Genomic DNA, 19,064 nt, shown 5'->3' with positions numbered 1-19,064 from the left:
ATATTGTCAACATTCCCGCTTTTAGATTTGACATTTCTCAGCTGGGTGAACATTTCGATTTCAATAAAATAAGCTGTCGAGTATTTTAAGAGTTTCCTAGCAATCAATTAATATTTAGAAATAAGCTGTGTTAGGCAAAATATTAAGCATATCGATCGATACGATGGGGATAACTGGGCTTATACCGTTCCTAGAAAAGGCATCCAAAAAGTGTAATGTATCAGAGTTTTCGGGATGTACGGTCGCAGTGGATACTTATTGTTGGCTGCATAAAGGAGCTTTTTCATGTGCCGATAAACTGGCGAGAGGAGAAACCACTGACGCGTAAGTTTTTCATATACTTGGACAAAAAAAAACAGTGGACATTACACCTGTTAAAGTGGTCGTCTTCCAATTTCGCATTTTATTATTTTATTCCGAATTCGAAATAGGCTAATATCACTAACATAGAATTTAATATACTTCATGTATGAAAGTTATTTTTTCTCTGTGCATAAGATTTTAAAAAAATAATTTCATTTATAATTTTCATTATTGTGTAACCTTATCAGAATATCTGTCCATTTGCAATAGGGTATTATGTAGTAACATACCAAAATTCTCTTTTTTGATAAACGAATTTTGCAAATAAAGATGATCAATAAAATAAAAGAATTATTTTCATCAATGAGCCTTTATAAAAAACCTTTCTTATGCAGAATATATAAAATCTGATTACACTCCTCTGAATTTGGGGTTTTAAAAATTCGTAATACAAAGCATACATTTTAGCAAAGCTTTATGTTATGAAAAATATAAAACAATATTTTCATTAATTTCTGAAAACTTTTGCATGGCAAGAATCATATTTCTATATAATAAAAAAAAAAATTAAGACAGTGGTGTTTCGACAATTCTACAGATAACTTTGTCAAAGTGTTTTGTATATTTTTGTCATTCCAGACATATAAGATATTGTATGAAATATGTCAACATGCTCCTGTCGCATTCAATTAAGCCAATCCTTGTGTTTGATGGACGTCACTTACCCGCAAAGGCATTAACTGAAAAGAAACGAAGAGAGTAAGTATTATAATATTTATCCAAATTTTCAATCGAATGTTTATTAAATATCACCCTGGGCTGGTACAAGAAGTGCAGGGCTTGCCTTCATGTATTTAACTATCAAGATAATACTTCGTCGCTACAGTGCAGTACCCTATGCACCATTTAGGGCGGATAAGGTTTAAAAGAAAAGATTGTCAAATTTTAGTGCACAAATACTGGGTTTATTTCCTTTTTTATTTATTATTATTTTATTTTATCAATAAAGGAAATATGAAAGTTTGACATACCATTAGCAAGTGCAAAATATTTTTATTTTTATAATTTTTTTTAAATACTATAAATTATCATTAAAACTTTTTTCTAGATCTCGAACTACAGCGAAGAAACGGGCAGCTGAGTTCCTGCGACTTGGACAGGTAATTTGATAATGATGTTGAAATCATTTATACTCTAATAACAAAAGCCAAAGTTGCAATTATCTATTTTTAAAAAATGCAGATACCGAGTTTAATTTTAAAAAAAATATATTATGAAGAATTTATTTTTGAACCTTGAACGTTAGAGTAGTAAGTATATAGAATGTTAGAAATGAGTTTATGAATCCTACATCATTTTCAAGCATTGAAATTAATGTAATATTTCAAAAAATTTAATTTATATTTGTGATCAAATGTTAATAACAATATATTATTCATATTATTTTGAGAAATAAAAAGACTTTGTTTTTTGCTCCACTTACATTTTTGTTAACAACCAACTAGTTTTAGCAACAACCTATTGCCCTCTTCTGGGTTTATTTTATGACTAAACATACATACATGATACATAAAAGTCCCTCTCTATCTCTGATCTTACAAATATATTTAGTCATAAATATATTTGTATAACCCTGAAGAGGGCAACAGTTTTTTGCCGAAACTAGTTGGTTGTTAATAAAAATGTGAGTGGATCAAAAAACAAAAGTCTTTTTATTTCTCAAAATAATATATCTCTATGATCCACAAAGTTAATGCTTTCAATATACAAAATAAGAAAATCAAAGAAAGGAAGCACCTACTCGCGACTATCTCCAAAAGACCGGATCAGCCACGTGCTAAGACAAGAGGGTTTTCTGCACAAAATAATAGAGGGGACGATAGAGGGAATTAACGCCAGAGGACGCCCACGCCGCAAATACCTAAGCGACTTATACAAAGACATGGGCTGCTCGACGTATGAGGAGCTGAAGAGGGCTTCCGAAAATAGACGAGAATGGCGAAAGAGATGGCATGTTGCTGCAGACCAATCCACAGGATTGAGACCAGAGAGAGAGATTCAAAATATATATTTTTCATTTATTGTAACTGCAGACAGTTGGTGGAATTCCATATTGAATTGTTGGGTAATATATCCAAAATAAAACAAGGTTTTTGTTGGATTGAATTCTACATTTATTTATGTATATCTTAATATGTGATGCGTTTCGTCTTCTTAGGACATTATCAAACACTAAAATAAAACAAGGTTTTTTTGGATTGAATTCTACATTTATTTATGTATTTTTTAATACGTGACGCGTTTCGTCTTCTTAGGACATTATCAAACTGTCCTAAGAGAGTGTTTGATAATGTCCTAAGAAGACGAAACGCGTCACGTATTAAAAAATACATAAATGTAGAATTCAATCCAAAAAAACCTTGTTTTATTTTGGATATATTACCCAACAATATATTATTCAACTTTTTTATTATTTTTAGGTTGTCTAATCGCTGAAGACCTCAATAGACAGTACCTTTGAGATTATTTTATTGGATTCTGTAACATGACTAATTTCATAACCTTTTGCTTGTTTCTGTGCAGATTGAAGAAGCTCGTTCATACTTACGTCGATGTGTAGACATAACTCACGAAATGGCTCTTCAGTTAATCAAACAATGTCGGCAGAGGAATGTCGATTGTATTGTTGCACCGTATGAGGCCGATGCACAAATGGCCTATTTGAATAAAATCAATATTGCACAGATCATTATCACAGAAGACTCGGACCTTATTCTATTTGGATGCGACAAGGTAACTCAAATTTTATTGATTGATTCGGCAGTCGCTTTGTGGTAATATCTATCCATTTTTAATTTAAACTTCACTTGGTAAATACCACTATTTCTTAAAATTTAAAAAAAAAAACAGCTCCTACCCTCTCTTCATCCTTCAGCGTCCCAAGAACACAACTCAAAAATTTAGACTTAGCTAAAAAAAATATTTAAACAAGCAACTCTAAAATTTAAATATATAGTGTTTGAAAATGATGCGGAATATATCAAAATACGTGTCACAGTAGATTTTAAGAAATAGTGGTATTAACTGAGTAAAACTTAAATTAAAAATGGACCGATTTTACCACAGCTCGACTGCCGAATCAATAAATGAATTTAAATATTTTGGGTTTATTCTCACCCATTGGCAATAAAATTCATTATGTACTTTTTTTTTACTCTAATATGTATTGAAATATTTTCCAGATCTTTTTCAAAATGGATTTAAATGGGAATGGAGTATTAGTGGAGAGCACCAAGTTGCCTCTGGTGATGAAGTGTCCCCTGGAGCACTACAGCTTCAGTAAGTTCCGCCAGATGTGCATCATGTCTGGTTGCGACTACCTCGCGTCACTACCCGGGATCGGGCTGGCCAAAGCCCGGCAGTTCATCAACGCTACGAGGGATCCTGATATAAGCAACGTATGCATACTTATGCTAACTTTTTATGTATTTTTTATAAATAACTGGGCCATGGGCCAGAGCCAAGAAATCTGGTCCAACAGCATAGGGGTGAAACACGCGAAGAAACTGATCCTGGAAATTCACCACAGAAGCTCTAAAGCTTAATAGAAAAAAATATGTAATAACCTAACTAGGACACTTCATACTGAGGAAGCACATGTCAAAAATTGAACTGTATGATTCCCCGGTCTGCAGATTTTGTATGGAGGATAGCAAACTATACGCATTCTCTATAATTGTGACAGACTTGCTCGCAATCGTAGTCATATCCTTGGAGGGCCACTACTGGACTCCGAGAAGGTGAAGCTCCAAACACCAAGACAGGTGGTTGGTGGTGAGTTTCATGTTTCACGTAGGTCTTGACAGTGAGCTATGATACATAGGGAGGTCACAATAGATGCAATATGGTCGCAGTGACACAAGAAATGCAAGATCCATTGCCCTCTTATATAAAAATAATAAAAATAAGTATAATGAATTGATTATGGTGTTTTCAGAAATATAATGTGGAGTATAAAATTTGTTATAGTGAAAATGGGGCTCTCTTATTAAGCTATAATGTGTAATATGCTGCTAGGAAATCCACATATCTTTTTTTATATAAATTACTAAAATATCAAACGGTTTTATGTTTGTATTTATAGTAATTAGAAGTTGGGACAAAATCGACCAGGTGTGTGTACAATAAACCACAATCTGACTTGAAAACCGATTTGAACTCCTGACTGTTCCTAACCATTTAATTGACAAAATGTGTTAACTGTTTCAACTGGAATCTCGTCATTTAGGAATCCTTTGCAGCAGATTTTTCTTTCGGTTGAGGTTGATGATGGATAAAAAAATATTATAGTGAAATATAAACATTGCATTTACAACTATTTGAATGATTAACATTTCAGGCTCTCCGCAAATTACCATCATATTTTAAGAAAACACAGTTAGTAGTGACTGATGAATACCGAGAAGGATTTTTAAAAGCTGAAGCTACTTTCAAACACCAGCTGGTGTATGATCCACTCCAGAGAAAACTGGTACCCCTTAATGATTTGGAGGATGAAGGTAATTTTTTATATAAAACTTTGATATTACTAATATCCTCCTTAATAATACAATAAATTCATTAAAACTCGCAACAGTCGGTGTCAGCCAACTTCAATACAAATAACTCCAAAGAACAACTACCTTGTAATTGACATTTCAGAATTTTGCTGTATATCGTGGGTATACTGGCAAAAAACCTTAACTCAAAAAGCCCTATTTGAATAATCCTTGCTATTTAAAGCTTTTAGCCTGTTCAAAATACCCGCTATTAAACATAAAGTTGAATTTACTTTTAAAACCACATAAATATGACATTTCAAACTACAAACTGTATATTTTGCCAGTTTATAGAACGTTAAAAACTTTATAATACTCCATCATTAAGTTAAAATTGCATATTTTTTGAGTTGACGTTTTTTGCCAAAAGTATAAGGATATATTAAGAAAGTATAAGGAATCAATTTTGTAGGGAATCATCACTAATAATGTAAAATAAACATTGGGTATTCAGAAATAAGCACGTTTTTGATCTATATTGTAGTAAATTATTAGTGAAATATGTAGTTTTGTTCTACAAAGTGAGTATGCGTGTATTTTAACCCCTCGCGTAGTAACATTGTTTATTCAGTTGGTGAAACATGTAACTAGCTGATTTAATTGTGTTGTATCAATAGACAGCGTTAGTAGTCCAAATCCCAACATAATCTGAAAATATTCGAGAAACAATCACTGCGCTATCTGTCCTGGTATTTTATGGCTCCACGATTGGGGTGGTATGCACGGAGAGGTTAAAAGAAGAAAAAAAAGTATCCAACAATAAATATGTATACATTAAACATTGAATAATATTAAAATAAATATTGAACAAAATAAAAACTTTAAACGCCATGAACAGACATACATATGATTGATAAATATAGCAGATTTTAGTCTCGTCCATAGGGGTTGACTGGGGTCACCTGGCCAAATACTTTACGGCCACATGGTTAGGGCGGTATGGATGGAAGGTAAATTACAACCTCAACAAAAAAAAATTCAATCCTAACTATTATCAATATCAAAAGATCTATAATCTTGCATCAAGATTTTGGGAAATGGGATATCCTTAATCCACAGGAGTTCACATAAAAGACAGCTTAGTCTATTCATAAAAGCGTCAGACACGCATAGGGCGTTTGTCCACTACACGAAATTACACAGAATTTTACCGTCCGGCACGTCAGTTAGCGTTTTAAAACGACAATTGGCTTGGATTGTATTGCACTTTTGTCCATCTTTTTTGGGATCGGTGCTCTTGATCGGTGCGTGAACACGTTGCGCGTAAATTCGATCACGCTAAACTGTCGTAGTCGCTTATATTTTTCAAAACCGGACTGCCGGACGGTCAAATTCCGGGTAGTGGACAATCGCCCATAGGACAATGTCAATATTTATCTAAAAAATACTAAAAATAATGAGTATGTTTGTCGGTCTGTTTATTATACCTGAAATATCATTAATGACTTTTTTATGACGCACTTTGTAAAATATATAATAATAAGATAAATTAATTGAATGTGTCTAGACTATAGACTCTACAGCATATTAGGGAGGTCAAAGTAGAATTAACACTAACATTCATTATTTTGTCTTCCAATTATCTCCTTTTTTTGTCCAATAGTTTGATAAGAGCACGGATTCACAAAATTGTATTGTAACTGACCTTGATGGAATTTGGGTAAATTACTATGTTCATTGCATCAGTTCTGAAGTAGTTCATGTTTTGTTTACTATTAACTATGACAAATAATCCAATAGTGGCCCCTTTAAAAATATTTTTATTTTGCTTAATCATTTTGATTTACTACGTAAGTATGTAAATACCAATTGTAATTATTTTTTCATCCTAAATCACTGAATCTGGTCTGAACCAGTTAGTCTTTTTATTTACCTATAAATAATTATCTTGTTTCATTTATCATAAATAATATTTTATTTTGTTATTTACCCATTTACATGACATTTAAAAAAGAAAGATATCCTTTAAATTAACCGTGATACAATTTTTTTAAAGATGCCTGTCAATGGATGAAAATGTAAATTGGACAATTAACACATTTTATATTTCCCCCGAAAAATCAATACTTAATTAAAATTTATATTATATACCTACCTATAAGCGCCATCACGTAGTTGGGTAGACGCTGGACTGCGAAACTGGCATTGCGGGTTCGATTCCCATCAATTGCAAAATAAATTCAAGAAATATTTATTAGCAATTGAGTATTTGTGGTGTGATTTTCATACCTACCTTCTCTATTCTACCTGCAGAAAGCCTTTCAAATAGAGAATTTGTTGGAATTTGGTCCTTTTAAAAACATCAAACTTGCTACAACAACAACAAAAAATTGGCTTATAATAGCCATTTTTTTCATTTTTATAGGCAATAATAATCTAATTGTGTTCGAGAATCAAAACCTTCACTTAATTTATAAAGCAAAAACTATGCCACAGAACTCAATTAATCTTAAAAAATATAAATTAAATTACATTTCATTCATGCATCAAATTACTATCATCGTAAATACCACGGAAATATAATTTTTTATACATTTCGTTGGATCACTTTTTTATGAATATTTATTTCGTAAATGTTATTAATTTACTTTAAAATAAATATCTATAATACTATGAAATAAGAAATGAAAAAAGAAAAATCTATATGTAATACTAGAAATACTATTTTGTGATGAACTTTTTTAAAAATATAACAGGTAGATTAGATTTTTAGAATGGATTTTACTGTTTTAAAGTCTAATAGAAATTGAGTGGTTCAGTATTAATTGTAATAGTTTTAACATATAAAAATTGCATTTTAGAATAGTTATTATAATATTAATTTCTTTACCAGGCACGGATCCAGAAATGTGCAGTAATGCTGGTGAACCTTTGGATGCTGAAATAGCCTTTCAGTTGGCTCTAGGCAATTTGGACCCCTTCTCTTTGAAAGTTATGGATGAATGGCATCCCGACCATCACAGTGCTAAGGTTCGGCTTACATACAAAATATTTGAGCAAATCGTAAATATACACATACAAGTTACAATAAACAAGTATTGTAGTAAAAACTTGTTAATTTAACCAATTCAAGCTCGTTATTTTTTTTTATAAAAATTCATGTTATTTTATTTTTTATTTAAAGGGTTTATAAAATTTTTAAGTTGTAATTTAAAAAAAAACAGAAGGAATAAAAACTTAAAAAATATTTTTATGTGAAAAATTAAAACAAGTCAAATTTAAAAAAAATATATATTATAAGTTAAAACTGAAGAAATGATTTGCGTCAACCTCTAAGAGCTTCAAGTGGCAACTGGCTAGCTTAGTTGGGTTGTTAATCTTATGTAACACAAATAAGTCAAAACACGCGAGCAGTGCTCGGGTTGGCGCGATACAACACATGCATCGTCCACAAACACTGCTCGTTCAAAAGCAGGAAGTGGTTAAATAATTGTTAGTTCTAATTCGTAATAATTTGAAAATAATATGACTTTCTACTAACTTTATTGCTTTTTTCATACTAAAGATATTTGAAAATGTTCAGTAATTTGAAATATGTATTGTATAATTAAAAAAATATATATTATATTTTTCATTCGCCGCTGTTTTTTAATTATAATTATATATATGATATTGTTTAATAATAAAACGAGATGACGAAATTGTCACAAAAAAATCCTTTGGAACATTTACTTGTACCAGTTTCTATAATTAAAAATTAAGCTACTGAATGGCTACGTTATGGTTTGAAACAATTTTCAAAATTGGGTCCCTTCAATTTGGAATTAATGAACTTTAATAATATTTTTTTTTAATATAAAAAAGTAATAATTAAATTTAATATTTCAGCCCACAGGTGGAAAAACCAATGGATGGAACCAGAACCCTATAGCTCCCCATAAAAGCATATGGAGTAAAGGATTCTCGAATCATATGAATAAACCTAACATAATAAAAAATACTAAAGAAAATAACATGTCCGCATTTATTATTCCTACTACGAGGTCTCTAGCAACTAAAGTTATTCATACAAAATATGAAGAAAAAAAAGTTGAAGAGTAAGTAATTTAATATTATCTTATGGTTCACTTAATTTATGAATGAATATCAGTGATTTTGTGTCAAATTTCGTGATGTGTCCATGTCAGATTACTGTAATTTATTTGATGTTATGCAAAATATTACAAACACATACAAACATATTAACACCCATTGACTGCTACGACTCAAACAATTTGGCCATACACTTCTTACTTAGCAAATTTCTTACTTCAATAGCAAATAACATTATTTATTGAACAAATCGGATAATTGATTTTAAAATAGGACTGTCTGCCATTGGAAAGTTAATCCTAAATATTAAAAAAATAATCATAATTTATTTCTTAGTAAATAAAAAAAAATAATTATGTAGCTATTTTGATAAAATAATTGAAAACTATAAATACTGAATAAATGTTATTCCATTAATCCGTTCTGCATAGTTGCCGCGATTTATGCTATTAAGTGTTTTTTTGTTCAAAGCTTCCAAAAGAAGCAAATGTTTGTTTCAGTTAAGTTCAAATGCATATATCATTATTTATTTTAAAACAATATCTATAATATAATATCAAAAGTCTATGTAATATGCATGACCAGATATATGGATGTAGAGAAGGCTAAAGGTGGAGACTGACTGGAGCATTTCGTTGCAATGTAACATTGTTACATCGCTCGCGGCAAGCATCCAAAACTATGGATGGAGCGCTCGGCTCGCTGCACTGACTATACGAATGCTCGCATCGTAACGTGTTATGTTACGAAATGGCTCCGGTCAGCCCCCACCATAAGAGTGTATGTCAGAACAGACAAGTGTGGTGTTCCATCCTTTTTGCCTACCCCTGCAGAGAAGAGACATGATAATAGTTGTAGTGATAGTAGTAATTTATATTGTCTTTAGATGTATATGTTGTGAACTTATTTAAACTTTTTTTTTTTCAGATTGACAATAGAAAATTTGAGTTCTATGTACTGTGTGAAAGAATCAGTAAAACCAAATATCATTGTTCCGGAAACACAAGATTTTGACTCGATAGAAATATTTGATAGTGTATCTAAAAATCCCTTTGCTGTTAATGCACTTAAACGATTATCTACTAGTCCAAAGAAGACAGATGGACATTCGATAAGAGATATTTCTAGCAGTGGTAAAAAAAGAGCTTTGTCTCCTGACAGGGAGATTTCTTTATCACCCGAAACTTCGCCTATTTTAGAAAGAAAAAGTAGAAATAACAAGAGAATGTTGGAAAGTGATTCATTGACCAAATTTGCTAGACTTAGCAAATTTAAACGAACAACAATAGATGAAAATAATTGCGTAGAAAGCAAATTTTTCACCTCATTCTCGAGTACTTTTGAAGCATCAATTACGCAAAATGTAATCAAAGAAGAAAGTGGTTTGAATGTATCTGGTATTGCGGCATTAAATGTGGATGACTCAGATCTGGAAAAAAATGCACAATCAAACGCTGATAAAAGCCACAGGCCTAGTTCCCACGGTGATAATATTGAACCGTTAAAAGATTATAATATTAATTGTAAAGATTTATCTTTTGAAGAGGAAACTTTGCATAAAAACCCATTCAAAAGATACACTGTTAAAAAGACTGACTCGGAGGACTCCTATAATGAAAATACTTACCCCCTTGAGAATCTTGTGACCCCAGTAGCTTCACAGGTATGTTTATATCATTATGCATGTATTCTCTTACCTAAGGGACTCCCAGCGGCTCTAATTTCCCAGCGGCTTGTATTGCAACAACTAGAAATCAATGTCACTAATTGTAAATTTGTTCTTTAACCCTTTCTTCCCGGTGATGTGTAACTACTACACATTGCTTGTCATAACTGTTATATCTCGATAATTATAATAAATAATAAGTTCATATTTTCGGTATTCCTCCATAATACATTACGCATTAAATGAAAAAAATAATGTAACAATTACCTCTTATCGGGCACATTTTAGAGATATTTTCTGAGAATTCGAATAAAAGTGTATAATACTATTAAGTGCCGATGAGTGACGTAGGTATATTTATGCCAAAAAAACGCTATGTGACACTATTCACATCATGCTCTTACTTTACTTGGTTATATTGGAACGCTAGATATGCCATCTCAGTTCTGAGTTGTGTTTCTAGTAATGAACCGTGTCAAGACTTGCTTTCGGCAAGTATGTGTGTGTAGTATATTACGGGCAGCCAACTGAGGTGGTTGTCTCGCTTGTTTGTGAGCGTGAGTCGATGATTTATTCATGTTTACAGCTATCAAACTTTAATAAACATTTTGTCCTCAAATATAATATATGCATTCAAATATAAACATTTTGTCTTCAAATATAATATGTTTCAGCGATTATCTATGAACATTATTTTTTCGGATTTTAAATCGTTCATTTTTACGTGTATTGACTACACAGCACCGGAATGTGTATTTTTTTTGGCACAGTAAGGGGAAGTTTAAGAAAAATACAAGTGTCAATGAAAATATTTTATTTTAAGCTTTGGTTCACACGTCGATGTGGCACCCAATTTTTTTGTCAGTAACATATTGAAAGCTGTCTCACCGCGTGCCCAGATCTGATACAGAAGCATCTAGGCTTCCTGACAGATCTGCTCTTGCAAAGAAATTTTTTTTTTTAAACTAAGTTGCGAAATTTATTGAAAATGTGAAACAATATAAAATTGTATCCCGATTTTACTGCGAATTTACATTTAAAAGCTTTTTACATTTGTTTTTTTAGAATTTACATTTTTGTCAGTAACAGTACTTTCAAAATAACGAATAATAATGGTTTAAATAAAACATGAACTCAAGCCTTATTTTTATTTTTTGTTCAAGGGATTTAGCCAGAGCACTGACAAATTTAAAGATGAAATTGATGTCGTAAACCCTACACAAAGTGCAATAAGAAGTCAACCTTTACCTAAAGCTAGAGACAATCACACAAGCTCTAAATCCTGTCGGCGTCCTGGACTACAAAGGAAAACCTCAACTCCTGCATTATCTGCCCAGCAGTCTTTATTAACAAGTTTTGGATTTAAAAAGTGAGTTTATATGTATGTTGTTTATTAAAATAAATCTTTTTACTTAATTGGCAGCCCTGTTACCAAGTGATGATTTACTATACATTTCTAGAATTTTCCATTACCGTATTTATATAAATGCATTCACATATAAATAGATAAGAAAATAATTATTATGTTAAGTATTTATTTGGTATTTTGTGGCGGTTATCAATTATTTTGGTATAATTGTTACCAGCCGACTATGTAAAAAAAAAACATACGAATTACTATACAGATTTCATCCTAAAACCTGTAAATGTGTTAATTATAAAAAGTTTTAATATTAAATTGAATATTATATTTTTTAGTTTTAAATATCCAATAAATTATGTGTGTCGCCTACTTTCAAAATCCGCCAAATCCAATTTTATGTGGTTTTAAAATAAATACTCTATCGAAATGCCAATTCTGGGTTTTATTGTTTAAAATATTTATATACTTGAAAACCCTGTTAAAAAATACTCAAAAACAGCGTTGTATTTTCTATTCTGCTATATTCATGGAACTTGCCTTCTGACCCATATCGGCCACTCACAGAGCCAAAATATAGGTCAAAAATTAAGATGACGTCAGTATTGGTTTCTGTCTCGTGTTTTTATTTAAATACTGAAAAAAAATGGGAAAATTCTCTATTTCATAATATTTTTCTAAAGATAGACAAATCTTTGAAACATAAATGTTACCCAGAGAATTTAGCATTTTTTGTAAAATCGACTTACATGGATCTGGCGGATTTTGAATGTAGGCGACACATATCGCTCACTCCTTTCAAGAACGTCATAAATCAAAATACTTGATTTTTCAGGAGAACGTTTTTAACGTTTAAACATATAATATAATGTATTAAAAATAAATATCAAGCCACTTACTGAACTTTTAACTGTGCAACAGATCTTTTTAGGTAAAACCTGAAGGTTTTTTCTCCATTTGAAAAATATTTAGTTTATTTAAAAAAATAATTAAACAATACCTTTTCTTCAAAATGCAAAAACAACACTTTTTACCCTGTAGCGGGTAAATATTAACTTAAAAATATGCCTCTTTTGCTGGGATGTAGTATATTTTCTGGGCATTCCGAAAATATGCACAACTGAAAATTGACGAATTTCGATTTATGACGTTCTTGAAAGGAGTGAGCGATATGTGCTATAAGTATTATTATGATTATAATATATGTTTTTTGTATGTATTTCAGATCACAGTTGAAACATTGACTACCTGATGGTAAAAAGCCATTTTTATTTTCATCCCTTAAGATAAGACCAGGCAGGATCCTGTAAAATAAAAATATTATTAGAATCACGTAATTATGACTTTTTGACACTGAAACTTTTTCTATGCATTATTTTATTATAAAATATCTTTAGTGATAAAATTTACACACTCAAAACATTGGGAATAAATATTATTTACTTGATTTATAAATAATTATTTTAGGCTTGAAATGCGTTTAAAATATAAATATTTAGCAAACAACAAATGGTCCATTGACAGTTTGTCACATCGTACTTAAATGTAAAAATTGTTTTTTTTCATCACCATTAATTTTTTTTTTGTAAAAACAATTATGTTTTACGTTTAAATGTAAATTTTCCAACTGTTAACTGTATATGTACTACAAAAGTTGTGTTGACCTTTATTTATTATATTTTACTTTATGATGAACAATTTTCAAAGTCCACGTAGCATTAGATGCCGAACTCCCATATGTGTACATATTTATTTGATAATAAAAAATACTACTGCTGATGCAGAACTAATAAATTTTGAGTTTGTATATTCATAGATTGTTTTATAATACCAAACTTATAATGTAAAAATGTACAGTTTATTTTATTGCTGTGAATAAATATGTTTATATATCAAAACATTGTTTTATTTAGTTGTGTTGTGTTCATACTATGGATAGTAAAAAATATTAAATGATTCTTTCAAAACAGGTTGTTGCAAAATAGTAATATGTACTTATATATTTTTTGTTAAATAAAAATAAAATGATGGAGCCCTAGTCAAAAATATTTACAAATGGTGTTTATATTATATTATGTTTCTAATTCATCTCTAATGAATAATAATATTTAAAAAATGCTATATATATGCTTGTCTGGAAGTAGGATAGTAAGAATTGGGAAGGTAAATGTGAAAAATACATTACAAACAACCAGATCAATTAATTGAAAATTAATCTTTCTTAAATTATATATTTATATTTACAATAATCATTTTTGGTTTTGACTTTTTGCTGTGTAACAATTGAACGATTAACTAAAACAAGTACATACATAGTTGTCGAGCATTGTTGGGTAGGCGGTCAACTGTGAAAAACACGTTACAGATTCAATTCCCGCTAATTGCCGAATACATTCAAGAAAGATTAATTTTCAAATAATTGATCTGGTTGTTTGTAATGTATTTTTCACATTTACCTTCCCTATTCTTACTATCCTACCTCCAGACAAGCCTCTAAAGGTAGATGTTTTGCAAGTTATTCCTTTAAAAACATACCTTAATCAAATGAAAAGTAGCAGTGAAAATATAGTTTCTGTAAAAAAAGAAAGAAAATATTATGACGGTTTTCCAACTACATCTACAACACATGTGAATGCATAGTATTTATGGCATTTACACTATGATGAAGTTAATTTTATATGCGTATATTTTAATATCTTGCAATATTTCATTATGACACGTGTAGTATTGCATTTTATCTTGCGAATGTTTGCTGGATCCCTCAACGACCAAAGTTCACTATGGCTACAAGTTCTTAGAGTACATAAAACTATCTCTCTAATGAATGCTATTCATTATATTATTATATGCTCTGTTTGGAATTTGGTCCCGGCTCAAATATTGTTATTTCATATTATCATCATAAAGAAATTAAGTGAATTCGCTGTAGAAATGATAAAGAGAAGTCTAGATTTTAGCTCAATATTTTAGTAGGACATATCTGTACCAAATTGTATTCAGGAAAATGAATTTTTTTTTTTTTAAATGAATTAAAATTTTATAATAACACACAAGGACGGAAAAGGTATTATTACCCGTTTGGTCGATTGATGTTTAAGGACAGGAAGTGTATTTTTTACCTTCTGTGCCGGCCTAATATCAAATTCAGAAAGAAAGTAACTTTTTTTTAAATTTGAATATTATGTACCAATCTCTTTGTTAAGGTCTAAACCAGTGTTCTGCAAACATTTTCTTTTCAAGGTTCACCTAACAAATTAAGAAATTTCAGAGGTGCATATTTACTATATTATAGTAACATATTTAACATATCGCTCACTCCTTTCAAGAACGTCATAAATCGAAAATCGTCAATTTTCAGTTGCATGTTGCATGTTGTTGCATTCCGATAACATGCATTTCAATGCATGTTATCGGAATGCCCAGAAAATGTACTATATCCCATCAAAAGAGGCATATTTTAAACTTAATATTTACCCGCTACAGGGCAGAAAGTGTTGTTTTTGCATTTTGAAGAAAAGGTATTGTTTAATTATTTTTTTAAATAAACTTAATATTTTTCAAATGGAGAAAAAACCTTCAGGTTTTACCTAAAAAGATCTGTTGTACAGTAAAAAGTTCAATAAGTGGCTTGATATTTATTTTGAATACATTGTGTTTTATTTTTAAACTTTAAAAACGTTCTCCTGAAAAATCAAGTTTTTTTATTTATGACGTTCTTGAAAGGAGTGAGCGATATGTTTAATACAAAGTGTGAGCTTACTTAACTGAGCACAGGCAATCAACATTTGGAGCATTGTGTTATTTTCACAAAACTAGACTTTTATCTGCGGCACATCAACTAATCACCACGGTTCACCATGGTGCCGCGGCACATACTTTGCAAAACCCGTCGCCAGTAGTCTGAAGGCGTAAAAAAACGCCCGAACGAAATGTGATAATATACAAATGTAAGACTCAAAAATAATCGGACACTGTCCATACAATTGTCTGCCTCCAACCTGGAGATCTGGAATTTGATTCCCATTAGGTGTCTTAAATATATTTCATACCGCATTTTTATTTAAGCTTTACTTGGTAAATAAGTACCACTATTTTTCATAAGAAATAGTAATATTAACCAAGTAAAACTTAAATAAAAATGTATAGATTTTACCACAAAGTGACAACGGAATCAATTAATGAAATATTTAATATTGCACTATGAAGGACCGGACTGGTCACTAGTTAATCTTATATATTATGAAGGCAGATAGTACTACACTTTAGGTTCTCAAATTGAGGAGTGGAACATATTTGATGGGATACAGATGATGTAAGTAGAGGGTGTACAATGTAACTGCCATATTGCTCACTCCTTTCAATAACGTCATATATCAAAAAACTTGACTTTTCAGGAGATCATTTTTTAAGTTTAAAAATATTATTAAATGTATTAAAAATAAATATTAAGCCACTTAATGAACTTTTTACTGTGCAACCGATCTATTTATGTAAAACCTTAATGTTTTTTCTCCATTTGAAAAATATTTAGTATTTAAAAATAATAATTAAACAATACCTTTTCTTCAAAATGCAAAAATAAAACTTTTTGCCCTGAAGTGGGTAATTATTAAGTTAAAAATATGCAGCTTTTGCTGGGATATGGTATTTCTGGGCATTTAGAAAACATGCACAACTGAAAATTGACGATTTTTGATACATGACGTTGTTGAAAGGAGTGAGCGATGTGTGAAAGGAAACGAAGGAAAACTAGTACGGAGGAAAAGAAAAATAACGGTGTTGGTTGGAGCACTTTATACCTGTACTAGCTAGTTAGGGAAGCTAGTTCCCTAACTTGGACACTCCTAATGTGTATGAGTCCCTTAAGGAAAATGTTAATTATTAATAAATGTTTATTATTATAATTATTTATTGGTATTGTTGGCCTATAACAATAATACTTAAGAATACTTCATAAAAATGTAAAATACTACCTCAAGGACCTATCTAACTAGAGATTAACTAATGGGATAATTAGCATGCAATATTGATACAGAACATTGATACAGAATCATATCGATGGTGAAGTTTGTGAAGGCAGATAAGTGTAATGGTTTAAAATAAAGTTCGAGGGTGATAATAAATTATTTTAAATCAATGTATGCTATTTCTTATCAACATTATTTAAGATTTGAATTAGGGACTTAAATTCTTTTCTCACAGCATATATAAATACATACAGACATACATACATATACATATATAAATATATTTATGTATATATATATATATATATATATATATATATATATATATATATATATATATATATATATATATATATATATATATATATATATATATATATATATATATATATATATATATATATACTAAAATTTTGTAAATAAATGCGATATTTATATTAATTATCACATTACAAGATGTTTACAATATTAACAACAAACTAATCATGTTTTACAAATTGACTTTTAAATAACACATGTTTCCATGATATGTAAATAACATTTTTACTCACTAGGAATTTTTTGTTTTTTTCTTCTGATTATCACCATCAAGAAATTTATTAGCACGATTATTATACAACAAATGTGTATAAATCTTACATCATGCATTATGCGTAATACAAAGGTATTATTTCATGTGTTCATTAAATTATTATTTTTTGCGTATTTGCAATATGATCATGTTTACAAAAGTATATATTATCTTAATTGTTTAAGATAATATATGCTTAAGGAAATAAAAACTACGATTTTTTCTGAAAAAATGTGGTGTGATCTTTGAAGAAATTAATATTTTGGAACATGTAGAAAATAAGGTGTTGCTTAAAAATCGAATTCTCCATACTAATTCTTGGTCCATAATATTTTTTTAACAACAATTTAATGAAAATAATATTTTTCACTATTTTTTTACAAGACATTAGAGATATTGTTACCGAACCCTAGTTGGTATATATAATTAATACGTAAGTACCTTTTTATATGAAAATATTTACGTTATATAATGTTTTCGAAATTTTGTTTATCCGTTAGTTAGTATTTCATATGACGCTAACTGCTGACGTCGCATTGCGTCGACGCCGAGATGGAAATTCGGTTTTTACTAATTTTCTCCAGAAAATATAAATACAGCCGCATAATCATACTGAGAGGCATCAGAGATTTGTTTATTATTGAAATAGTGAACCAAGGCATCAAGCTTCAAGCTTTATTCAAAATTTACAAAGATATACAATATATACATCTTCTTGTAGCAATGTTTACAGTGAGAGGCATTTTTCTAAAACTGCCAAGGTATACGAATAAATATGTTTTGTTGGGTTCGTTTTGTTTTTTTTTAAATACCTATTTTTCATAGCATTGCCTGACTACCCTAAATCCCACTGTTTGCAGTCAGACAATATGTATAATACGAGTAAACATTTTACAAGAAATACCATGAAATAAATATAACAATGATAGATTATAGGATTATTTACAGTTAATAAACAACAAAAAAACTACAGAAAACTCCTCAACATTCCCCCTCAATTACAAAAAGCGAAATTAACAGTCTCCGCAATATATTTGTATATAACCTGTTTGTGTTAAAAATATTCTTTCATAGTTTGATGATAGAATATCCAATTAATGTAAATAAGTTTTATTTACATTAATTTACAATCCGGCACCCGGTCAAAGAGCAATAAATCGATCAGTTGGACCGGATTTCAATGGTGAACGGATATTCTTTGCATCTCTAGCATACATCAAACTAAAGCTTTAAATCAAACACTACACCCTATGTCAGCGGTCGGGGAACCGGGGTAAATTACCCCAAATGGAGTCAAAATGATTTTTTAGGGGTAATAAAGAAAGTTTTCTAGGTATAGCTATTTCATAAACGTGTATTTTTACAAATTTAAACAATTCAGAAATCGATTAAACGCTGAAGACTATTCAAATTGCTCTTACATCAAAAAGTCCCAATTTGAGGTAATTGTATCAAACATGCTTCATGTTTGATGACACCATTTCTCCAAAAACTGAAAAGGAAACCTGGAAACCTGAATTTTCGTTTGATCCAATTCGAGAATTTTATTTTGTTTGTCTATTACATA

At 30.2% G+C, this 19,064-nt stretch overlaps 1 protein-coding gene across 1 annotated transcript; it reads left to right on the top strand.

The window, feature by feature from the left end:
- Positions 1-23: 23 nt before the first annotated feature.
- Positions 24-13,857, top strand: LOC148313453 (exonuclease 1-like). The gene is made up of 11 exons (XM_088262669.1): positions 24-324; positions 943-1,062; positions 1,412-1,463; positions 2,887-3,096; positions 3,546-3,761; positions 4,703-4,862; positions 7,735-7,871; positions 8,730-8,938; positions 9,861-10,596; positions 11,763-11,968; positions 13,185-13,857. Exons 1-11 carry the CDS (start codon positions 164-166, stop codon positions 13,201-13,203), a joined length of 2,226 nt encoding a protein of 741 aa, XP_088118795.1. The 5' UTR covers positions 24-163; the 3' UTR covers positions 13,204-13,857.
- The last annotated feature ends 5,207 nt before the right edge of the window (positions 13,858-19,064 follow it).

The sequence above is a fragment of the Brachycentrus maculatus genome, unplaced genomic scaffold (genome assembly GCF_059751285.1).
Source record: "Brachycentrus maculatus isolate JH-2025_06_01 unplaced genomic scaffold, ASM5975128v1 h1tg000011l, whole genome shotgun sequence".
Taxonomy (NCBI): domain Eukaryota; kingdom Metazoa; phylum Arthropoda; class Insecta; order Trichoptera; family Brachycentridae; genus Brachycentrus; species Brachycentrus maculatus.
The sequence above is the reverse complement of the archived record's forward strand: the minus strand, read 5'-3'. Positions and strand labels throughout refer to the sequence as shown.